At 49.5% G+C, this 26,142-nt stretch overlaps 1 protein-coding gene across 1 annotated transcript; it reads right to left on the minus strand.

Annotated features, from left to right (window-relative positions):
• Positions 1-385: 385 nt before the first annotated feature.
• LOC128725870 (putative sodium-coupled neutral amino acid transporter 11) lies at positions 386-22,644 on the minus strand. The gene is made up of 9 exons (XM_053819640.1): positions 22,585-22,644; positions 8,745-8,801; positions 7,056-7,247; positions 2,958-3,072; positions 1,536-1,791; positions 1,355-1,425; positions 1,120-1,281; positions 748-1,049; positions 386-670 (listed from the first exon to the last, which is right to left on the minus strand). Exons 1-9 carry the CDS (start codon positions 22,642-22,644, stop codon positions 386-388), a joined length of 1,500 nt encoding a protein of 499 aa, XP_053675615.1.
• Positions 22,645-26,142: the final 3,498 nt, after the last annotated feature.

Genomic DNA, 26,142 nt, shown 5'->3' on the forward strand with positions numbered 1-26,142 from the left:
TGCTTCCTACGCGGGAGCTCCCGCAGGTACATAATGCTGATGTGTTTGCGTTCTGAAAACCGGAACCGAAACATTTGATTAACCCTCCCAAAACGAACCATGTAGGGTTGGTCCCAAGAAAACAGAATCTTACGCGGTGTTTTTCTTTTGTGCTCCTCCTTTTGGCAATCATAAACAGAGCCAAAACGACGTGCGAGGGAATCCTTCCTTAACATCAACCGCCCGCTTGGGACGAAATTAAAAACGGCAGATCCAAAAGGGCGCTTTCGATACAGAAAACAGTCGTTCGCGGAAGTGCTTATCATTCTTTGGTATCCGTTCGCTTGAAGCTGCTTCTTTGATTGTGATGCTTTGCTTCTGGTTGGTTGGTTTGAGCTTTTGGCTTTTAAATCTTGTCCGTCGCGCAGTTTGGCTCCATCGTGGAGGCTACCAGTGTCGTCCCGTTAATGGCCAGCTCGTCGTCCTTACAGTAGCCCATGATGATGCCTGTTCGGCAGTCTCCGATCAGGTTCGGCATCAGGATAGCCGCACCCGAGATGGTTACGATCGTTCCAAACAGCACCAATCCAGCCGCGGGCAGTTTCTCTTGACTGAACAGTGAGTGTGGACTCAGCTGGATGTAAGCCAGCCCAGGCAGGACATACGCCAGTGGAATCGCCGCCAACAGTCCCTGCAAAAGAGAACGGGAAAGAGATCCATTGCTTAACTGGTACACAAGAAGTGCTAACCCAACGACCCGCAGCTTACATTGAGCTCCAGCACCGGCCCGAGACATTCGGTGTAGGGCGATATAATGAACGCGGAAAACACGATGACAAGCGTGGTGATCATCGACTTGCGGTCGTCCTCCTCACCGGTCACATGGCTTGGGTCCTTGTCCGTATCATACTCGACGACCTCGTGTGAATAAAACCGCCGAATTTGCGTGCGTACGATCTCGCGCGATACAAAACACTCGATGGGAAACGTGAGCAAAATCGAGACCGAGAACAACACGCGCGCAAAGTTCATCAGGTCATCGTCCCAGCAGTAGTTTTCCAGCAGGTCACCTAGAAGGTGCGAGAAATGGCTGTGTCAGACAGACGGACAGACATAAGCGCCCGCTGTGAGGTGGATTACCCTGTGACAGTGCCCGAAACGTGCAGTAACCGGCAATACCGAAGAAAGCTGCCACCAGCCACGCAAACCCCACGGAGATGTGTGTCACCTTTTCCCAGCGCTCCATGGTGGCGTTCTGCATCGACTGGTACACGAGGAACGTGTTGTGGTGGCACATGAATGCTGCAAACACACAATGCACAACTCAGTACAATGCACGGCTCAGGATGACTCCTTCGAGGGGACGTTTACTCACCGAACGCCATGATGCCGACGGCCGGAATCAAATCGCTGTGGGCGAATCGCCACGATTCTGGTGTGTCTGGGCTGGAGAATGAGAGAGAGAGAGAGAGAGAGAGAGAGAGAGAGAGCGAGAGAGAGAGCATAAGACTCAATGGAAGGAGAAGCACTCGTGATGGGCTGTACGCGATACTTACACGACACCGTAATCGCCCGATAGGAGCCTGTAAACGACGGCCATCAGGATGAGCACCACGCAGGCGAGGCTGAGAAAGCTGGCCTTTGCCAGCCGGGACACGTTCTTGTACAGGCAGAGCGGTATCACGACGAACACCGTGACGACGAGCACCACACCGAACCGGACCATACCCATCGAGCTGCCCCAGGATGGCACGAAGCGCACCAGGACCTTCGACAGCGTGTCCCCGACGACGACATTGTACGATATCATAGCTGGAGAGGGAGTAAGAAGTAACAGCGCCCGAACGACGCATGAGATGGCGTTGCAAACAAAGCCGAACGTCCGTTGAGGATGCCAGACTCTGAAATGTCCTTAAAACAATTCACCCAAACTACCGCTCGTACGGCGCCGTTCAGAAGGCCGTTGTAATTCATCAACCGATCGACTCGGGGGCTAGTTGGGAAGGACACCTTGGGCCGGAAGGGAAAGTTTTAATTGAATAAGCCCACACCCGCACAATCGTAAAAAGGGTGAGCTGGTGGGCGTTTGGAACATTTTTATTAGATTACGCACACTAATTAGCTAGTGTTTCTTTGGTTCGAAACACGACCAAAGTTGACACGGAGCTGCTCAGGGTCGGTTGAGAATGCTGCTTCATGCTTTTGTGTGTGCAATAAGGGAAGGTTTTTCCAACAACAACAGACAACAAGGCAACAGCACCAGGATGATGAGCTTGTTGCTGGTGCCATCGCTGGTTGGCTGGAAATAAATCACGCACCGAGCATTCACCTGCTCGAGTGGTGCCATTAATGTTTTACCAGTAAAGTGGCCTCCCGCATCCAGCCCCCGGTCGTGGGAAAAAAAACCCCAAACCGAACAAACCCCCCACGGGTTGCCTTTGTTACGCGTGTGGTCCCCACCGCCAGGGGGCGCAGTGTGTTTTTATTTTCTCTCGTTCGTTGGTTCCCATAACGGTGTTTTTAAAAAGACAGCTCCGCAGGATGCGGCATGCTACTTTTCACGTTCCCGCTACGTGTGTGTGTGGGGTGTGGTGGTTTTTCCTTTCGCACACCATCCGCTACAGATCTCGACGGGGTTGGGGTTTTTTTTTCTGCTGCTGCTGCCGCCTGTCTCTCATCGCTGAAAAAGCGCAATTTTGGCTCAACCTTCCATCGGGTGTGCTCGCGTGGTCACGCGCCCGCCGGTGTTTCGTGTAGTTTTTTGGAAACCCCCGGGGTTGCAAAAACGTGATTGCATTTTGACTCACCGTGCGCTTCGTACCGTTCTCGGTACTGGTTGTGGTTTTAATCTTTTTTTCTTGTGACCTCCGCGTATCCGTACGGTGGGGGTTTATTTTTTCCTCACGCGAGCACGCTTCGGTACCTGTTGGTATCACGTTGGATGGGTGCGTGGGTGGGGGAATGGGAGCTCAACTCACCTAAAAAGGGGTACATAAATTGCAGCAGCGATAGCAGATAGTAGCCGCCCTTGCCGTACGCCGCCTCCATCACGCCTGGGTAGCTGAATCTGCCGCTCAAGTGGCCGCAGCGAACCTGCCGGAGGGATTGGAAAAATGATGCAGTGATAGAGAGAAAGACAGAGAGAGAGAAAGAGAGAGAGAGGTTTGAGAGTTAAAAAGCGAGAAAGATAGGTTAGGGAATGCTGCAACAGACCACACCATAGACGGGATACACCTGCGGCAGAACTCACCGGATTTTCCCACCCCAAACGCGGGGAGCGTGAGAATTTTTCATAATAAACCCATTCGGTCATTTAAAATTCACCGGTATGCTCACATTTAAATACCGTTCGTTATAAAACCACGCTCGCCCGCTAACGGTTTATGGTTAAACCCATTCCAGGTGGAGGTGCCATTTTCCACGCGGTTGCGATGTAAATTTCCCAATCATACCAAGCCAAGTAATTAAAACAAGTGTTCCTCCTTAAAAGCCATAAACAATCATAAACGGGTTTGCGTGCATTAATTTCAAAGCCAAAGCTGGGCCAGGATCAAGGTGGGGCAGGAATGAGTGTGCCACCCACTTGGGAGGGACCGGTGCGCATGAATTATGCCATCGCTTAGAACCCATTTTCCGGCACAATCTCATCCCTTATCGTAACTATTAATCAGTATGGCGCCCGTTTAGAGCGGGAGAGCGTCACTGCGATAAGGACTCGGGATGTTTTATTCTTTTCTTCGGGGTAGCAAAACGATACTAGGGGGAACGTGGGGGTGGAGGCCCCATTGTCAGCCAGACACCCACGCTGGGGTTGCTTTAAGGTTTAAGGCCGAGTGTTGATGGAAACTGTTTTCATTTGCCGAACAACCAAAACGATAAGTGAAACACGCGGCGACGACGCCTCCGGAGGCATTTTCTTTCTCAATTTATGAACCATCACAAACACCCGTTGATGGTGTGGGTGTAGGCGTGGTAGGGAGAGAAGAAGAAAGCTCTCATCTCCTCATCCCCATTAAAGAACAGTCGCGTTCTTTGCCGAATGCAAGAGGGATGCACTCCACGCGTGTAGAAGCTCGCTCCCGCTTGTGGTATATTTTATTCATTCACAAAAAGCACCGCTTATGCTACCGTGCGCTGAGCCGATGGGTGGATGCGTGGGTGGGTGGGTAACGCGTTTCAGTTTCGCAAGCACCCTCCAAGCCCCAAATCCACTCCAACGCAAGTCCCGTTCGCGTGAGTGCGAATGTGGAAGGAGTTTATTGCTGGCACACGCGATCTCCTCGCAGAGCCTCCCACGGGAGCGGCTCGTCGGACGGGCTCGGCAAGGGCTTAAGGGCAAGTGTGGGCTGGCTGGGCTTCATTCAAAATTTCAACACCCAGCACCCTTTTCCACGTCCTGATGGGGGAGGGTTTTTGAAGAGGCAAACAAAGCACACGTTCTCTGGCTGGTGGTGCCCTTTGTTCGTATGTGGGTGCGCCATTTACTTGTTTTTTGTTTTGCCTTTCCCTTTGGCTTTGTTTTCCTCCTTATCCACAAAGGGGCCAAGGCAGGCGTGCGTCACCTGACGAAGCGTCACTAATTTTCCTCTTCACCGTAATGCGATTAAAAAGCAATCTTAACGAATGCGAACGTGTACGCCCACGAGCAGTGCGGATGAATGATGGCGCACAATGGCCGTCTCGAAGGGACACGTATCCACGACGGCGGGGTCACTAATGGATCGCATAGTTTTGCATTCGTCCTTTGTGGTCCGGTAGCCAGTTGAATGTCCTTCGGGCAGTGTTGCTGTGTGTGTCCGGGGTTTTGGGAGCTGTTTTTTGCTTCCTTTTATCACCCGCAGGATATTCACCGTATGACACGTGACAGAGGCGGGTTGCAAAAGGACCAATGCACCATGATGTCCTTGCGTGAAAAACTATCACTCAGTGTGGAACAAAAGCGCCCGACCCGGATGTGGAAACCATTCTGTACGGAAAATTACATTTTGAGCATCTCGAGTTCATAATGCAAAGCAATAAAGCCCCAAGGACCAGCGAAGGCTTTGTTCTGCTTCCGCGTGGGCCATCTGGGCGGCACATCAAACAGCATCGCCCCAAAAAGGACCTCCACCAAAGCGAGGCGTTGTTTCCGGTTCGAGCAAAACGGGCCCATGACCCGGCCGTGCGATGCTGACTCTCGCGGGAGATTATCGCGAGGCAAAGTGTGAAGAAAAGTTTATTTCTTGAACCTTCTTTCACGTCCCGGGTCCCTCTTGATTCTGTCCACTATCACCGTTGGTTTGCTGTTTCGATTGAAATTATCTTGTTGTGGACTAACTTTCCCACCGTGTCCTTTAAGAGTGTAGAGTGGGAGAGCAAAAAAAGAAAAAAAAACGACGGGAAAAGTTTTCCTTCAAACCAGCAATGCTCCAGGATTCGGTGCGATGTGCTGTGCATTTCCCAACTTCCGACGCTGTGGCGTGGACCGAGAATCGTGTCATTAGGAAATGAGATTTTCTCAGTGTTGTTTTTTTTTTCGTTGCTTTCGGATTCGGTTGTTGCCTTGCCAACTCTACTGCCGATCCGGTCCGATCAGCGGGATCAGCGAGAAAAGGGAACCCAAGGGCAAGTGCAGTAAGCTTGGCGTTCTATTTTTTCCAGGCATTTTCGTTTGCTCCTTGCGGTTATTACCTTGCGGACACCGGTTCCTGTCGCATTCGTTTGGAGCATCCTTCCTTCGCTTTACCGATCCATTTTCGGTAGGATTCTGCAAACCGGTGACTTCCTTGAAGCGCTGGTTTATTTCGTTCATCGCGCCGCGGTCGCGTTGCTGAATAAATTATGCTAATGCTGCTTGCGCGCCGTACCGATCTGTACAGTGGGCGATGTTCTCAAAAAAAAAATGGCTCACTTTTCTGGAGCGTATGCAAATAATTCCCGGTGCGCGCGCGGCAGGATTACCGGCAGCATTTTCCTTCGCGCGAATTCCACCAAGGTGCGGATGTATGTGTTGAGACTTGAATGTGGTCGGAATGCCGTCGAAGAAGGCTGTGGAAAATGGAACGGCCTACTACTACGGCCGGCGGGCAGTTTAGTACCGCAAGGTGGATCGTATTTTGATCGACGTGAGGTTTTTTTCTCCCTTACGGCCCCAGGAAGGCAAGCGCACGTGCGCTCACGTTTCATTACGCATTAATAAAATTCCCGAAAATTGTGAAAAACGTCATCCCGCGGCATGGAAAAGCTGTGGTCCCGAGCTTTGCGCCATCAACGCCTGCCCAGGAGGCCGGGTGGTGTCAATTTTGGGGGCTTTAAAGATCGTTATTTTTCCATTTCAGCGTACCCAGCCGTCGTACATCCTGGGACGGTTTTTACCTGATTTTGAAAAGTTTTCCGCACCCCATCATGCGCCGGGACGCTTCCTATGCGGATCAAATGCAAACAATCGGCGGGCTGCGGGAAATCGGGTCTCGCTGGCATGGCGCTTGATAGGAAAACTTCGGACCGTCACGGTTGGTCCTATTTTTGGGGCTTTTGGGAACCCACACAGAGCCCTTCTCGGGCATTTGGGATGGGAATGGTGTGTTCTCCCGGCTAGCCGACGCCTTGATGTGGGTTATGAATTTGTAAACATGCGACCCAATAACCATCACTTTAGCGAGCCTGATGGATAAGAATTGAATCGCAGCCTTCGACTCGCCCCTAACACCCTATACGGATGTTGGTGGAGGGTGTTAATCCCGCCGTGTTATGGTGGCGGAGGTTCACCATTATGATTGGATGGTGAGACGATCAGTTTAATGCGAGTGGTGAACGAAAAAAAGAAAACAATAAAGCTAATAAAACGCGGCGAAACCTTGCGGCTACGGGTGTGCACGCACCATGATTGAATGTTTAGGTGCAAAGTTTCCCTCGTGGCATTATCTATGGCGTGCATGGGTGAGTTTGGACGAACCCGCGTTATAGTGGCGCGTTTTATTATTGAAAAATGCCTCCTTCACCGGCATCTCTCGGCGATGCCACATTGGCGGGTTGTAATAACATGGCGCTTTTACGGCTAGAAATTAATTATCTTCCACCAGGCCGCTTCTACTTACCATCAAAATCAGCGAGTAGTCCGTTATGGTGGCGACAATCACCAGCAGAAACAGACCGAGCCCAAAACCGGCCCGATGGAGCGCGTACGGGATGCCGATGACGCCGCTGCCGACGATGGAGTTGATGTAGTTGAAGGAAGCTTGCGGCAGCGATGATAAGGCTTCCGTTGTTTTGCCCTGGTTCGCTTCTCGCTGGTGGAGCACGAGTGACGCCGGGGGTCGGTGTTTGGGTTAGAAGAAACCGGAAAAACCGTTACCATCGAGTCGGGAAGCCGGTGGGCAATTGGTGGCCGGTCAGCCGGTAAATAAAATGGGGTCCGCATTTTAATGAGCAATTTTCCTTCCGCAAGCTAATTGGGTTCTGGTGGGAGGGGTTGATGGGTGGCGAAGGGCGATTGGGGCATAATTTATGGGGTGGTGTGATTGAAAACTGATAAAAATGAAGCCCTAATGCTGGGTTTGCGGCGAAAAACGGCACCAAAATACGGCTGGAGTTCGAATTTGCCTAACGACGGCGTGGGCAAAGGTTACTGCGATTCAAGCAGCAGAAGGTCACGCTTGTCTATGGTTGAGTGTGCCACTTTCCCAAGCAAACGTTGGCGGGATGGGGATGAAAATTTACACTCCAAATAGCTGCTGCTAAGCGCCCATTTACCAGTTATAATCATAATTTAAAGCACCCGCTGCACTGTAATGGAGTTCTATGAGACATCGCGCGTCAGCACAATTATTTATTCATATCACCTCCGAAAACGTTGTCCTGTCGCTCAAACCACCCCCGGGGAGCAATGAAACGATGGTCACCCGGTGATGTGCGCAGGGACTGCTCGTGGATTCGCTTGCCGGAAGAGAAATTGGCTTGAACTCAATTAACGAAACGTCATGTGCATGCGGGCGGTGTCGTTTCGTGCTGGGGATACTCGGAAACTCCGCACGGACGTTCGTATCAACGGCGAAGAGTGAGAGGAGAGAAATTGAGAGAGAGAAAAGAGTAGAAAAATCCCGAAATCATTCCCGGTCCTAACTACGGCTAAAATCGACCATCGACGGGGTTTAAAAGGGCCGAGCAAAAAAAAAAAACAGCAATGAGAGTGCGAGAAAGTGCAGAAGCGATGATAAGTTTTGCCCAACGACAAAACAGACTGATGAGCGTATCCTTCATCACTTCATGCTCTGGAAATGACTTGCGCTGGGATGTAGTGGCCCTCAACCGGGATGGGTATTTGATTTTTATGCCATTTTTATTTCGCTCGAAATATGCCATCCTCGAGCGGGAAAGGGAGTTTGTCCTTGAGTAACTGCTTTTTATTGAATAAAAAATTGAAAACCATCAAAAATTGAAAAAGACTTTGTACAAATGAACATTATTCTTGTTGTGTTGTTTAATTTTAGACAATTTTTATGTTTTAAATTGCTATGGTGGTATTTTGAAATCCGTTTGAAAATGATTTGTGCATTTATCTTTGTTTTTGAAGAACAATCTACAAGTGATTATGACATCATATTTATAATGATGTTGATGAAAAGCCTTAACTTTATGGACTCATGAAATCATTGAGTAAAGTGGTCCTTCGTCTGAAAAATCCTTCACGAAATCAAGCGTATGAAGTAATCGGTAGAAATGAAAAGTCAGTGAAATAGCTGGAAAGAAAAAGTGGATACGCTCGGGGACGATTCGACGTTATTTACCTTCACCAAGGAGTTGATGTCATCGAAAGCGTTCACTTCAGCCGAATCGTCGCTGCCCTGAAACGAAATGGAGAACTTACTTACCGTGTGTGCACAAAATAAAAGATGATGATGATTTCCAACGTATTATACTCAATAAATTCACGAGAAATACACGTGTAGCGAAGGACTAAATTTGGAAGGTTATTTCACCGCGTCACATTTGGCAACGTGACAAATGTATGCATGATTGAAGCAAAACTTAGCTCCACCGGGAATTCCGCCCCAGGAGAAGATTGAAATCACAGCATTTGCTTCCATACCCCTGCAGGCTGGTGGATGTTTACACTGATGAACGACACAGCCGAGTTAGCTTTATTTCCTCCCATTTATCCAACCCAGGAGGCTTCGGGCAATGTGTACCATCGGTTCTACCCAAACACTTCGGTTACCGATGATCCTTCTCGGTTGCCCGGTGTTTGCGCGCCACCACCAACAGCCCGGATCTGGCTTTCTGAAACGTTGCCGTTGAGCCTCAAGCACTACACATGCAAACACCAGGCGCCTCCATCGAGGGTGATTCTCATGCGGAAGGTCAAGTACTGGGCGCCTCCATTCTGAAGAATAGCCGCGGGAGCAACCACAAGCCGGGCAGACGGTAGGCTTAAATCCACTACGGATCGCTGCAGCTCACCACCATGAATATCAATGGCTGTGGCATTGGGAAGGCGTGAAAGTAAGCATGTAGAAATACGCTCGAGCGTCTCGAAGGGTGCCGCTCGATGATGAATGTTGGTGCTATTTCTCGCGAGAGCGTGGTTATGCTTTCGGGCTACAACCATCGGTCTCTATTGTGGGGGTAATTCCGCGAGGAAAAGCGAACATAACAAACTCCCTTGTGACGCATTTGCAGCTGCGGCAGGTACTCGGGGCAGGTTTTGCATCTGTAAATGCGGTGGAAGGTGAACATAAAATCGAAGGCAGTTACGGAATGAGCTACTGGTAGAGGTGACTTAAACTATATTTATGGCTCGTGGTTTTCTTTCAAAGAAGCCATAAATTGGAAAATATAGACACCCGATAGGGGTAATAACAAGCACCAGATGGAAAGCTCCGTAATCTTAAGATTCTTAATGAGAATTTATTCCATCCACCATTTCCGTGGGACTTGGAAAAGGACTAAGCTTCTAAGCACCCCCGGCCGAGGATGGCATCCAGATGGTGAGAAATAGTTTGCATTTATTTGTCGCTCATAAAAAGTTCAATTCGAAATCATGCTCTCGAAGATCGTGCTTGGTACAAAACGGGTGCCATAACCGTTACGAAACAGGAAGTGAATACCCGTTTGTTCCCGTCCCATTGACCACAGCTGATTGCTTGTTGCCGTGGAACGTGCCAGGAATGCGAACAATGGCACATCTGAATACCACCGATTTGCTCGTGGTTGAGGAGAATAAAAAAAAGGGAGCGTTCATTTTATCACTATCCATTTTGGGTGCTCCAACGAAGCGAATTCTTTCACGCCGAAGAGAAGTTCATTTGCCTGCTTTCTCGTGACGTCACAAAGAAACGAATCCGATGCACAGCGGCACGCGATAAAGCTCTTTTGGGTTTCTTCGGTTTTGTTGTACTTATTTTTGTGTCCTTCCGGCATATTGTCGGTACGGATTGAGCTCAGTTAACCGCTACCAGACAGGGTTCGGTTTGGAACGGCTCTAAACCGGATCGAGATGTCACCGAATGGGTAAGGCCAAAGGTTACCGAGAAGCACTCTAAAGGAGCAAAACAAAAAATGCAATACGCACACCCACGAAAGCGTAAAAAAGACAACCACCTTCCAAGCCGACTGGGCATCGTCATCGCCAGCATTAAACACACCATCATGCGTCCTTTTGGCGAGTTTGGCGCGTTTTTCTTCACCATCTCGAGAGGGCATTTCTTTTCGCCGTTATGCTGCTCGCTTCTCTTCTCTCACCAACCGACGTTTATGCGACGTGATTACGTCGGCATTATGAAGCGTGAAAATAGAACGAACGCGTGCCGACCGGCTTGGTCGAGACCCGGTAGCGGACGAGCAGTAACGGTCATTTCCGCGGCAAAACTTAATTCTATCGCTGGGAAAGCGAACCGTTTCGTGCAATAACGCGCCGCATTGTCGTGGCACAATGGCAGAAGTTTCCCGGTTTGCCGGATGGAAGGGGGCATAATCACTCTTCGGAGCCACGTTCATCCTTCACATACTCACACACACACACACATACCACAAACGAGAACCAACCGGTAAGGATGACAGTGTCTTTCTGTTTTTTTCCGGCGGCTTTACGTTACGTGGGAATGTTTTTCTCTCCCACGTGTGCAATAAAGCGCAAACGGACGATAAAGTGTTTTTTGCTGTTGTCTATTTTTAACCCTCAACACCGGTTTGGGTTTGAAAGAAAAAAGAGCAAGTGAATTTAACACACGCATGTGAGGAATTGCTTGCGTTTGGACGCAAAATAAAAGAAAGCCTAGCGTGTGCGTTACGATCCCGATACGCTGCTGACGTCTATCGTGAATGATGAAAGATGTTCGTAAGATTTACGAGCCCAATCGATCGTGCCATGGCGTGGCAGTTGACGGGATGATGGGATTAGCTATCGGTTCGATCGGTTTTTAATCGTTTTACTGGTCCGCTGAACGGCAGGATAAGCGCCATTCGAAACGACAGCCAGCCGGATGGAATTCCAACCCGTCGGGTGCGATGAAATATTGGCCCCGGGAAGAATGCAAAAAGAAAAGCTCCAATTTCACATCCCGTCTCGACACACCGGTCTGGTTTTTGTGGTCCGAACTCTTGGGTCTCGTTTGTGCTTGAGGTATTGCCAATCGAGTCACGTCGAAACCCCTGCTTGAAATACGAACGAACCGGTGGGCAAAAGAATTCCGATTCCGAATGGAGAAACAAAAGACGTCTACCGAAATATTCATTAAGACCTCGGAATGGAAACAACAGCTTCCGACGTGCAGGTGCATCGAAAAGCGGCATTATTTATATGCAAATGGGATGATGATCTATTTTGAGCTTGCTCACGTGCACACATTTCGTATGCAGCCTGCAGTCGCCCGACGGGTGAGAATAAAACGAACCAGTTTCGATTCAACTTGTTGAAGCTGAGCGTGATGGTGAAGAGCGTACGCTTTCGAGCTGTTTTTTTTTCTCCGTTATCACGCTAGAACTCCCTTTCGCCAATCGGTGATGGCGTGAGAAAGAACGCCATCGTGCATCGCGGCGCATCTGTTTGCATGCCACGACGTTTCGCTTGAGAAGGGAAGTTTTTCCTTCACCGAGCATGTAAATCGACCCACGGGCGCGTTCATCCGTCAGGCGATTGCTTGCGAGTGATGGTTCAGCTCGCTGTTCGTTCAGTGTTCAGCGATGCAGTTTTCGGTAGCTCGTCCTCGATACTGGCCCAGTAGCGATGGATTCGCTTTCCTCGAGAGTGCTGATGCAACCCGATATAGCGTCCCTTTTGGGGGTTGAGGCAATCAGTAAATTTCCACGCTTGTACTCGGTTGCATTCACGCCACGCAGGTGCTACCGGAACGAAGTAGTTACTCACATTCTTACAGGCAGCATCTTGAAAATGGTGTTCAAGAGGGCAACCCTTTTTCACCAATTCACCAGCACCCGAACACCACCAAATCGAACAATGCACGGTTCAATTGTGTGCAAAACGCCACCGTTCGCCGACGGAAATTGCAATTGCAGCTTGTCGTGGTCTTTTTTATTTTGGTTCTCCCATCTCGTTTGCTCGAGCACCCGGGGCGATATTGATCGACACACGTTCGAGCATCTCTTGACTGAGCTGGTCCCCGGAAGCGAAATGAATAGCGGCACCATCGTGTTGGGGTTTCGAGTTTTGAGTTTTATTTCACTTCGAGTACGCTTTCCGGATCGCTCGAATCGCACTCGTTACGTGCGGAGGTTGCATCCTTTGGGAGGTGGGAGTTGAACATCCCGTTGCCGGTGAAAATCGGTCGTTGATTGTGAAACCCATCAATCAAGCACCCGATCGTGGGAGGAGGAGCGTGTGGGAGCATCTGCTTTAGCTCCCTGGCATTGGTGTTCGTGCCGGCGGTTTAGGGATGATTGCGAGGCCTCAGATGGTTGCACGAACGGTGTCTTCCAGTGTGGTGCAACAATGAAGCCGATCGGGATCGCTATCGCGTTTAATGAGCCCCATTCAGGACCCCATGGGGAGAGTACGGGTTTGGTGGTGATTAAAATTAAGACGTGCACAACGACGTTAAAGCCGGTCTTTTTCACGGCTTAAAGGGAATAAGGGTTTCGCTCCATACCGAACACACATCGCACCACATCGGATAGACACCGCTTAATGCCGGGTAATCGCGTTCCACGTCGGGAAAGCGTCCAATGGCGGGCGAAATGAAATAATATGCAGCTCATTCCGCGCAAGGATTATTCTATTTTCATCGCTGTATCGTTCGGTGGTGGTGTGCGGTTTAATTGCATTTTCGATATCGCCGTAATTAAATCGCGCTTGTTTATCGCGCACGAACCTCGCTGTCGATATTGCGCGACTGCGTATGCGGTTTCGTGGAAAACGTGGGTTGTGTTTGCAGCGAGAGGAAACACATTACGGCCGTTAGCCACCGCACATCACTCACGAGTTTATTCGCTTTTTTTAGTACCCTAACACGCAACCATAGCTTGCGGGAAGCTTGCATGGGTGTATGGCAATTTCGATGGAAGAAAAGTGAAAATTTCACACGATGAAGCATTAAGTAGATAATTTAATTTAAGCTAACGCCGTAAAGATTTTATGGCACAAAAGAAAAAAAACCACTTCTGGGTATGAGCGCCAAAAAGTAACATTTCTCGTTTTCTACGAAACTCATAATATTATGATGTAACGCACGAAAGCTCCGATTTCCACGCCGGCCCTCGTGCGGTATTATTAATAGTGGATGTCAGCTTTTCTTCCTCCACCATAATAGCTACGCAAGGCGAGCGGAATCGAATTAATCTCTCGTTCATCCAACGTAACCGGGCCGTTTCTATTGACCCGCTCCGTCTTAGGTAATCACATATCATCGTTTCATGGACGGGAAATTGCACGTCTCTTGCACGGTAGCACCATTCCGTAGTGTCGGTTACCGGGCTCCTTTGAGCTAACACGAGATGCCAAGGCCAAAAATTAAGCCACTCCGTGTTCGATCAAGCGTAGGTAAGTGCCTGAAAAGGATGCCTTCAACCAACACGGAACGGGATGAAACCTTCAAAGATGCCGGACCGACACGGCAGCGATCAAGTTGCTCGCCGTAAGTTGGTGCTAAATATTTTATGCTCAAGCTTCGGCTACGAGCATCCAAATCGTTTGTTTCGAGGCGAAAAATCCGACACTTACCCACAGGCACACACTCGCACAAACCCACACGCACACACACGGCTAATGGAGGCGCATCCAATAACATGTTGCTTTCCAGCATGGTTAGGTGGCTGGCCAAGCTGGGAGCTAGTTTTCAGCAGTTTCGGAACGTTCGGTCCCACAACCACCAGGCGCCTCCATCGTCTGGAAGGGCTCGCCGATTCGCAGCTTAATATTTTGTAGTATTTCGTGCTAGTTTATTTTTCTTGTCCTTCTCTGCCACTTCAGCTTCCATAGCGTTTGTGGCACATTTCGCCGGTGTTCGGATCAGTTGCAGCCCGAACCTCGTGGTTGCCGGACCGGGAGTGGTGGCGGTGGTAGTGGGAAGAAAATCCGAAAACTCAATTTGTATTCATTAGGCTAGCGGAGACTCTTCGCTATCGCCCTCGGGTTCCCGGCTGTTTCCAGCTTCTTCCGAGCGTCAGTTGGCACGAAAACTGAATGAGTTAATTCATTTTATTACGCCTTCTACGGCTGCCGGGGAACGAGATTTGGATGTTGTGTGTTTTTCCTCCAATTTTTCCGACCATTCCCTTCGTTGAACCAGTCGCTAGAGCGGGGATTTTTTCGCTCTGCTGCTTTAGTTTTGGTGGTGGGTTGATCTGAAGGTTTTTCCTGCCTGCCGGTCCTTGCAACAGGCTGTGTGGGTTGCCGTTTTTCCGGCCTACAAGTTGATGTCGTCCGGTTGCTTCGGGGCAGAATAGATTTCCTTTTCCTCCCTTGATTGGGTGACATTTCCGTGAATGCTTTATCGCACGATGCACATTTTCCACGCCTCGCAAGTGATGAGGTGGGTGAAATGGGCCGAAATCAAGCAACCGTTTGATGGTGCCGTTTCCATACCGTGGATGGGGGAGAAATGTCTTTCTAAATTGCGCCAAAGCAGGCGGAAAGTGTACATCAGCCTAAATTGCCGTCGAATCTGTACGGTGTTCTGTTCTCCATTTTATCACATCACAACAGGCCATGGCGTTCCATTAAAATGATGGGAAAATGAACGCTTAAAACGTTAAAAGGATGCGCTCCCGTGGCCAGTTTCACAACCCGTCGGCGGCAAAGCACGAAAGATGAAAGTTGAATGAAATGCATGACCTCCCGTTGCTCATATCCCATTTTTTGTGCCCATTTTTGTCCCAACTTTCCCACCCAACGCTCAACCGTTTAGGGCGACGATATTGGAATGTAATTTATACGGTACACGTTCCTTTCGGTGAAGGTGGAGATGCTGACACGAACGTCACTGGCACTGTGTGAACGATTTCCCACCCCGCCGGAGGTGGTGTGCCGGAATGTGCGGAATTTTCCGAACGAGTTCATCATGCCTCCCAGCTCGTTAGCCCACGTCTCCTTTACGCGTGAGGTCCTGTTGCTTGTGGTGGACGATTTTTCCGCTCAATTAAATTATCGATTCCTGAGCTTCAATTATACTCGAGACGTGCCGACCCGGCCGGTAGAGGTTTTTTTTCTCTCATTCTTCTATCGCCCTTTCCAGATGTTTCCGCTCTGATCTGGTGTACCGGGTTTCTATTTCGTTTCTGACATTCCCGTGCACCGGTAATTTGTTCGGTGAGCTTTAGATTGAGGTTAGGATCAATTGATGGGGATTCAAATGGAGAAAATGGCTCTCTGCTAGTGACAGCTTTTAAGCGAGAGTTTGATCATGTTTTTGCACTTGTGACATCCAAATTAATGAAAGGTTTTATAAGAATTCTGATGCTGAAATGATTATCAGTAGCAAGAGTATTTTTCAACTGTGTAAATTTGTTATGGTTGTTTGTCTTGAAAGGTGTTCATCAATTTAAACATCGGTAAATACATATACAAGATAAAACAGGATTGACAAATGTCAAACTAAAAACACATTCAAAAACAAAGGCAAGTGTTAATGTGATGTTCATATCAGTATAACAAAATCAGAACAATTTAGCCTCCCATTTCGTGTACGTCTACGGTTACGGCAAACCTCCGATGGGTCAATGTCACGGACACACGCGCACTCAATCATTGGCTACACCGTAATCCTTGCGCCATTTATCACCCGCCAGACAATACGGGGCGGCATTTCCCAAATCAAGCACAACGAGCGTGAAGATTTGTTAATGTCAAACGATCATTGCATCGCTCCATCATCGCCAGTCGAACCGTTTTCCGTTGCTAGGCAACCTGCCCCGGTGTGCGTGGCGAACGAGATTGGAAGCGAGAGCCAAAAAAAAAGGGCGAATGAAAAAAATGACCCCTTTCATCGTTATGTTGGCCACTCTCTAAGACCGAGAACCGAGAGGACTGAACCTAACAGGTGCAAAATGGTTCTACGAGCACGAAGGCATCAATTATTTACCGCGGTCGGTCTGCATTCGCTTCATCGGATGGCCATTTTACCAGCGCGAAAAAAAAAACGGACGCCCAAAAGCGTACCATGCCGCTTGGGTAAGGCAGAACTTTTCGATTGCTCGGCAATGTTTTCGTGCGTTAGGCTTGTGGCATTGCTCGTGGAAGTGTTGGCCGGCATCCTGAAAGGGTGGAACAAGCGTTGACCGTCGTTAACAACGATTCCCACCACAACCATTTCGGCCCTCCAGACGACATGTCGCTCAGGTCGTGATTGTTGAGGTTAGTGAAAGTTCCTCGTACGCTTCATGAGGAAAAAAACCCGCCACACGGAAGGCTCGTGTCGACACCGGAAGCGACAGGGCGACAGGTTTATTTTTATGCTTTTGTTTACAAATCGTTTTCCGTGTACGTGTCTGTGTGCATGTGTGTGTATGCCTGAGTGGGAGTTTTCGTGTTGCTGCCACCGCAACGATTTGTCGACCACCGCACTCGAGCTTGCGGGAGAAAAAGCTCACCTCGGGATTGAACCGGAGCATGATCCTCCCTTACAGGCCGCCTAATTGCGCTGCTCAACGGATTGTGGTTGATGAGCGCGGGACGGTCGCTGGATGTAAGTAGGCGTGTAAATTACCGACTTCAAGCACACCGCAACAGCGTTTCGCACTAAATTCCACCGGAACCGATTGTTTACCGCCGGCGGAAACGAACGCTAACGGAAACGAACGCTACTAATCGGTGCTCGACCCCTTTAGGGTTGTCCTTCCCGGGGCGGTTCGAGCGGATCAGCACCCCGATTGCTACCGGTTAAACCGTGCTTAAACAAATTGACCCCTTGTGCGTTTTTCGCTTGCTGGAAAACCGTTTCACACGAACAAGAAGTGACCCGGGAAATGAGTGGAAACGTAGACCAAATTACACCCCAAATGGATGCCGAAGAACGTGCATAACCAAATTGGGTCATCAAATTTTGTGTATTCCATTCGTTTTACTTTTTTCGGATGGGGCTTTTATTTCGCCCTATTTTCCGCACAAAAGCTACCGAGCATCTAACGGCGTTGGTGATGCTTTTTTGGATTCTCTCCTAGCGAGCTTCTTTATTATTTCTTTGAATACATTCGATCAAGCTAGGATTGGGATAAAGGAACACACAAAAAAAATACACCAAATAGAAATGGAAACCGTCTGCGTGTACGTCAATGGAGGACAAAGGCGCCTTGACGAAAATCAATCACACCCCCGAGAGAATGAGAAAAAAAAGCACCACGCCGGTTTCTTCTATCGTTTTGAATGTAGCAAGCAGGTCGCATGTTCCTGCAGGGCTTTGGGTGGAAAATTGGAACCGGAAATAGTACTTATACAGGTGTGATCGGGGCTATCGAGCCCGTCCTGATTGGACGCGTCGGAATCGCGCAGCTATGAAAGCTCCTTGACGGAATGGGGGAGGATTTTGACAACAGACAAATGGTTGGAGCGTCCGCTTTGCTGGCTTCTCGCAACCCCCTCGACTGGCTGTCTGTTTTCGTGGGAATGTTGAACGTCACCGAAGTCGGGAAGAGATTTCCTGCCGCTGGGAACGTGCCGTTGCCTACGACGAAGCGCTTTCCTGATTTCTTCCGGGAATTAAAGCCATGTAACGAACGCGAATACGAGCGTACAGCTTGTAATTGTTTTTTTTGTACGGTCGTGGTTCGCTTCCCACTTTCAATCTAAGCGCCTTTAAATCAACGTACCGAATCGATTACCCTGCGGCGTGTTGATAAACATTGGGCAACGAGGTGGTTTAAATAAATGAGAACATCCTTTCCGAGAATTCGTACCCGCGTTCCGGTTTGTGTTTCGGGGGAAAAAACAAAACAAAAAACACACCACGACTCGAATAAAGGTGGCGAAAAATAAAAGAGAGAAAGGCACATTTTCACCCGGCGCCAGATCGATAATCGGTCCGGATGGTGTGAAATCCCCAAATCTAATCCCCGGCTGCCGAACAGCCGATGAGTGATATCCCCCGTTTTCCGGATTCGCTGTGTAATTTCCCTGGTGTCACCCGGGCTGAATGCCGGTGCCGGATGCCGTTGAGCCTCCCCCAGCGGAATGTGACCGGAAATGTGATGGAATACTTTCGGCTTTGGGGCACCGAACTTTTCGAAACAAATGGAACCGGTGCGTCTGTCTGGTGGTGGTGGTGTCGAGAATGTCGAAAACATTCCTTCCAGTGCCATTAGCAAACATCGCAGGCAGCAAGAGTTAACCTTCACGGATCAAGACCAGGTGTGAGATGGGTATCGTATGCGGTGATCCGTCTTTATCTTGCCCGTTTTTTTTTATGTACGCTCCTTCACAAAGAAGGAAACGAGAATAAAAGAACTTTGCCATCCCATCCGCCGGATTACATGGACCGCGGAATACCGACGACCGTAGGACGATCAGGTGAGGCACGTTGAAGTGGTCACTGGGCCAGGCAGCCGGCGGATGCCAATGATTTCAATTATGGATTATTTACTTTCACTTTGCATAGAAATGGTAACATTAGGTCAGGTGGATGTTTGCGTTTGCTTCGTTAGCTTCTTGGACGCCATCCGCGGCGTCTCGGTTGGCCATTTCCTCGTTCACGTTATCACCGTTACCCTACGCGGGGCTTAATGTCCACCATTCCAGCGGCACCGGCAAACGATTCTCCCGGGAGAGGTTCCAAGAATGGTCCGGGCCGTTGCCGGGATGTCCTCGTTCCTCGGAACGGGCGGATATTATCAGCACAATTCAAATCAATCTGCCTTTACTAAGCGGCACTCGCTTGGAGCTCAGGGATTGGGCGAAAGCCAAGTGGCCACAAGGATGTTGGACATGATGCTGCTTCCGAGCCGAGTGGGTGCAGTTCAGTTGTGGTTGTAAAATCTGACAGTGAAGATAAGGATTATCGGTATTGATGGTAGCGTACCGGTGTCTGGTGTTCATGAATGTGCTTGGAAGTCGTTTGAAACTTTGCCTAACATTTAGTGTAATTTTGTGCCATTTCTATTAAACTTAAAGACGCTGGTTACAGCTCAGAATAGCAGAGTGAATTCATCATAATCATCCAGCCCGTATCGTGCGATAACCATTCCATTCTCGTGATCCATGCAGACGATATAAAAAATCAAGCCAACACCTGGCATGATGGAGGACTGAAGCACTTTAAAAAGCGCAAACAAACGCAACAGACAAGCGAGCAAATGAAACGAATTCATTTGCTTTGATGATGAAGGCATCGTCCTGCAGTTCGTCGAATTGGCTCCACCAAACCAGCCGTCGTGTTTGTTTCTCACCTCGCATACATTACGCCAAGGAATTCCGCGCAAAACAGGATGGATGAGCTACCGAGAAATGGTGTGTTTTTCGATGGGCCGCCCCCCATTTTATGGACGTCGAGTCGTGTTCCGTCGTGCTCGAGCCTAATCTTGGCGCGAACAGCTCACGTGGCACCGTAAATTGAAGCCATTTAATTGAAGCAAGCTTAATTTCAACCCCCGCAACCGAAACCGGTGCCGGGGAAAAGCACGACTTTCCGTCGCGGTGGGTTTTTATTTTGTTTCCTTTTTTTTGTTGTTTCTCTCGTGGCGCCATTTACTCTCAAAAAAGCGATGGTAAATTACAGCTCGTATTACCATCCCCACGCGTTACGGTCCAGCGCGCTGCATGCGCTTACAAGCTGCGGAAAAACGTTCACCGTAGTCACGCGAGAGGCAAAACTTTTGATCTACCCGATGGGCCTGTCGAAGTAGTGGGCGGAAGAGAAGAGGGTGGGGGCTTTTGTGTGGGTGATCCTGTTTAAGTGGAAAACTGTTGAGCATGGAGTGGAATCGAGAACGGAAATTTATTCACTATTTTACGTGTTCCACCATGGTGCTCAAAATGGATTCATGTTGCTAAAACGCATACAGCTGCCTTTTTGAAACACCTTTTCGAAACAAACACAACTTTTCAACACACCCAACCTCCGCGTTCGCTTCATCAACCCAGCTGCAGTAAGGTTGAAAATCGCAGTGGGAAATTTGATTACATGCCTGTCAATAAACTCCGTTGACGTGCGGAAGTGTACTTTTTTTTCCAACTCGATACTCATGCCATCAGAAGACCCTTTCCTAAGGCTTCGGAAATCGATGGTGGTAAAGTTTTTCGGTTGAAATCAATGTCTGAGAAGAGAGAACGAAACTAACTTTGGCCTGCACGTCAGAATGGGGGGTGGTCTTCGGTGGAAAATGATGTATTTGTCGTGTTAATGATCGAGACCAGGTCGACTCGACCACAAACTTCCTGTAGCCGTCGTATCGAAAACGAGCCGAGATTGTCTTCAACATCCATCCAGGGCGAGCAACTTTTCGCCAACCGCCTACACTGATCCTTGCGTCGGCAAACAAATCGAGCCAAAGTTGCGTCAGAACTCGCGCCCATCATCGATGGGGTCTGCCCACACGTGCGCACCGGAAAGCTATGGCTCCCCGTAGATGTTTTGATGTTGCCCTCACGAGAATGGCAAGTAATCTAAATGGCACGGTCGGCCACATCCGGCTGTCGTCATTTCGGTCGCTTTACTGTGGCATTACGCGGTAATCTGGTTTCTAAGCAGGCCATGCTGAGAAGCACAAAGGCAATGAAAGCTAAATTATCATGTCATGCTGCTGGGGGGAGGGAGGCTGAAAATAAACGCGAATTTCCAGCAACAACCGGACTCGTCCGGTCAAATGTTCAACCGATGTAAGAAATCGTACAACCGGAGGGAGATTTGCAGATGGCTCCATTAGCGTGGTGGGGGTTTTTTTTACTACCATTGGGATGCGCCCAAGGCAACGTCCGGCCTATCGATCTTGGCCGTGAGAAGTTGTTTATTGTTTGATTTACGACTCCCGAGGATGGTCCTCCGGAAGTGGTCCGATTCCAATGGGTCCGCCATTCCGACACGCGCCGCAGCGCCCACAGGAATTAAAACACCGAGCTACGGTGAAACGGTGCGATCTGGTTGGGCGCACTTTCGGCCGAATGTCCCCCGGGGGAATGTTATTCAGCCATAATTTATGATGCCTTTCTCCGACCGACACCCGTCGATGGTGGATGGAGCGTATCGCGGAAAACTTTTCCACCGCGAATCGGGTGGCTGGTGCCGTGAAGGTGGTTGAGACCAACTATAGACGCCCGTCCGCCAGCTGGGGAACGCTTCCGGGGCGTGTTGGTTTAATTTAAATGTTTTTACTTTCATTTTCAAAATTCAAAAATTTGCTTCCCAAAAAGCTCCACCGGAAATGCCAGCATCATCCATTCCACCATGTTTGCAAAGTTAACCCCAATTGTACCTTCGGGTCGGTGTACGTTCGGTTCAAGTTCCTGTACCATCGCCTCCGCGAAAAGTCAATAATTGCCTGCAGCAGTAGCGAACAGCGCTTAAAGGTCATGTGCAAGTTTGGGCGCGTCGTTCTCCGTAATGGGCGAGTCGCGGGCGCCATGTAATCGTGGGAATGCCAACCCAGAGCTCGTGGGAGTGTAGACGATACGCTTTGCTGGTGGGGCTAATGTAAACATGGACGTTGGACGAAGGATCCTCCACACCGACGCTCCAAGCGCGATTTATCCCAAATTTCCCTCTAAATCGCCCTAATGAGCACCCAACGAACGTGAGAGAGGGAGAAAGCGAGCGAATGAGTGAGTGAGACGGAAGTGCTATCCATAAATTAGCCTTCTATCATCCCTTTTAGCGACGGGGACTGCAAACAGGAGACAATAAAGAGGACAAATCGCACCGGGATCCAAAGCTCTCATTGGGAGCCCGTGCGAATCGTGCGACTGTGTGTGTCCTTTTCGTTTGGATCTAGCACGGCACGGTCCCGGAACTCGAAACCCATTCGGAAGGTCGGAGAGTCCACGGAAGGTCCACTCCATCGTACAGTCGTATTGACATTCTGCCACGGTGAAACCGGGAATGAATTGGAAGATTAATTGGCAACCAAGGCAGCTCTGCTCTGCTTGGGTTCGGTACAGTGTACGACTGAGTTATGATTAGCTCGAATTCGCGTACGCTTCGGACTTTGGGAAAACCCCACGGTTAGAGCTGGAAAATGGTCCACCTCGCTTACCTGCCGTTGCAGCATGTAGCTAAACTCGGACACGGTGTTCTTCTTGGTCGGTGGTTCCATCGTGGTCGGAATACAGATGCCGGGGAACGCGGTAAAGGAATTCACTTCCACCGTTCCGGGTTAAGTTTGGCAGGAACGATCGAGTTTGCTACCAGGTCCGCAGGCGATGGTCGCTATGGAACGCGCTAGGACGAGGGCTGGGAGCACTTAATTATGATTTCGTTTTAGCTGCAGTTGGGTTTCTAATCACGCACCACCCGACCCGGGCGCGCGCGCGTGTGTTCTGGCGGGATGGAGGACAACTGTGCACCTGCAACAACCTGCCGCACGTTACATCGCGTTGCACCGTTCACTTTTCGGCACGCGTGTGGGAAGGATCGCTCTGGGAAGGAGCGCAGCGAAGGGGCTTTAGTGCGCATCAACCATGGCACAGTTAATGTGGGGGAACGTGGGATCTGCTGGAAAAGGTGGAAGTGACTTAGAGCGGTCCCGTGGGTAACATCGAACCGGAATCGTCGGAGAAGCGTCGAGTGACTGCTCTGCTATGGGCACAAAGTAACAAAGTAGGAGTGCCCTTTTGCGATCGAGCAATTAGGTGCGATTCGTTTGAAAACGGAGGGACATTAATTGCTGGCTAGCGAAAGGGATGAAGCAGTCGCAATCAGGTCTTGGCCGGAAGTCGTTGTCTCACACACACACACACAGGTAGGTACACTCGCAAACACATAAACTGAGACACACGTGCACTCGTTTAACCACCCACTCGCGGGCGCACAGGAAACAGGTGTGAAGACGACAGCTATCCGACCAGTTAAACGGGTTCCGTGCAGGAAAGGCAAGGACTTTTAGCGAACGAAGCGATCGTCCTCTGGGAGCGCCACGTCCGCACGCGACGAGGCTTCACTGCAGTCTGTCTGGTGGCGGTGGCCGACGTTGCTATCTGCTGGCGAGCGTCAGTGGCGTGCATCCTTCGTCAGGACACGCTCGCTCTCGTCTCGGGCGTTTGAATTGGCGCGAGAGCACACGTCACGGAGAGCCATGCACCGCCACTGTCGTCATCGTTGTGTTGTCAGGTTGCTGTGGCCCGGTTGCCATGCATACCTCTCGCTTCGCTTCGCTCAATGAACGGGTGCTCAGGATTTGAGCAACAGGAATCAGGACATCAGGCATGTGTTTACGGTCGTCGGTGAGTGGGTGGAAATAAATGACGGTGGCGATGGGGTTCGGAGCGTGGTCCGGAACCGTGGGCGAACAGCGTTGGATAAACAGAGACAGTGATGGAGCGTGCGCAACAGTGGCGGTCGGAGGGAGTATTTGATCTTGACATTCAAAACACCCAAGGTACGGCTCGATGCAAGGGTGTCGAAGGCGTTTGTGGCAGGTCAATGCTAATTAATTGCAACCACAACCCACATCGAATAATAAATATTATGCTCTGTAATGAAAGCAATGTAATCTGATATTCGTTTACCTGTTGATATCGATTGTAGGTTACTTTTTGTTCGACCTACGAATTTGTCACACCAATAAACTAACTTCAGGCGCTAAGCGAGCATAAAAGCTCATCCAACGGATGCATCAGATGCATTCTTTGTTTATATCGTACTCGGTTTGCGTCAGCTCAATTATTTCCTTTTAACTGATTCACATGCGTTGGCTCACTGTATAGTTTTGATTAGCTTTGTACAAATAGAGTGAATAATTGCAAAACGAATCTTAATTTTATCTTGTATTTTCAGCATAAGCTTTCTTAAAAAGCTTGCCCCGTGACTTGCAAGGAGCTTTGAAAAGCTTTATTACATAAGCTTTACATGAGTTTACCAGATATGTTAAAAGCTCTGTTATTTTCTATTGTTTTCACTCATCAACAGTTTCAAAGGCAAAAAACACGAAAGTTCGACTGAAATATCGATAAATCAAGGTTGCTGTGTCAGCACTCCGGTGCAAAATATCCCACAACACATTCTCCATCAAAATGTTCTAACAGAATCGAGCACAAACAAAATTAATTGCTCTCAAGGGCGCACTTTGATCGACACGTGGGCCATCTTGATCGAGGCTGCATCAAAGTGAAATTCAGCCAACATCTTCGATCGGTTTCCAGCCTTCACCGTGCGGTAATGCAGATAATTGCAGAAGCCACCCAGCATCCATTGCCAGAGGGCAATCGGCATCGGTGCACAATTAGCCGACCAGTTGATGGTCAGGGCCGAATTCGGCAGCACACAGAGAAGAAAAAAAACAGCCACAAAAAAGCACTGACCGCCCAGACGGTAAAGTGCTCGTGTGTGTTTGTTTTGAGCAGTGCAAAGTTCGTTCGTTTCCGCGCGCGCGCGCTTTGAAAGCATCCCTGCGAAAGGAGCAAAACGAGTGTTTGTGTTTGAGGAGCTCAGATTTGGATACAGCCGAGAGTTTTTTACCTTTTTCGACGGCCTAACTCACAGACTCACAGGTCGAGTGGACAACAGCGTCTAGCTGACCATCTGCAGCCAGTCTTGTGGTGTTTGCGAACGATCACGTCGCTCGGACGTTCAATTTGCGAGCTGATACGCCTGGTCAAACGTTACTGCGACAGAAGAACCTCGACCACTCGCACGTCCGGGTTGTGTTGGGTGTAATTGTTCGTGTACTGAGGTGGCGTTTGCAGCAGGCCATTGCCGTTCAGCGGATTTACAGGAGGTAGACGTCATTCCGTGGTGGATTCTGCTCACTCACAACCGAACCGAAGCAGAAGTGCCAGAATTCTTGCAAACCGTTTTTTGTTGCCCATGTCCTCTTGAGACGTTTGCTTCACCTCTCGCCAAACGCCAGCAACGTGGTCACGTTTCGACACGGGCTATGATGGGTTCGATCGCACAAGGTGTCGAGGAAGGTGGCTAGGAGGAAACCCTTTTTCTCCCGCTTCTCGCTAGCAACGCAAGCAGCACAACCAGAGGTACAAATTGTCTGTAAACGGGCAAATTGATCGGTGGGTAAATAATAATCTCCACATGCGCGTCATCACGCAGTCAAATACGCAAAACCGAAAGCGTTCGGTGGAGCTTTTTTTTGTGTGTGCGCTCGTTCTCTGCCCATATGCTACTCGAAACGGGTCGAGCACGCGATTGAAGGTAAAATTTTGTTTACTCTAACTACGGTGGAGTAGATAACGAGACGCATTAGATGGTTATATTCGTAACCATTTGATTTGGATCCAGTGGCCTGCGTTCTAACCATGCTGAGATGATTCTAAAACAGGTCCTTTTAAAAAGCCGCACGTGTCTCACCCGACATGAACCGTGAGTCGAATGGCTAAGCTGTACGTTGTTTCAAACAGGAAGTGCCCAAATTGACCAAGAACTATAATCACCCGCACTTACAACGGTGCTCGATCGTAAAACACAGGCAGCTGTCCGTTTGTGGCATGCTTTAAGCTTTCAAGTTCAGCGCCACCCTGTGTGTCCTTGCGGCCTCGGTGTAAGATCCGTTGTAACGGACAGGGCGTGTGTGTCCGATCACGCACAATAATGCCACGGGGCATCGTCTCACACGCTTACACCTTGTCGCACGATCACCGGG

The sequence above is a fragment of the Anopheles nili genome, chromosome 3 (assembly GCF_943737925.1).
Source record: "Anopheles nili chromosome 3, idAnoNiliSN_F5_01, whole genome shotgun sequence".
In the NCBI taxonomy this organism is placed as follows: Eukaryota; Metazoa; Arthropoda; class Insecta; order Diptera; family Culicidae; genus Anopheles; species Anopheles nili.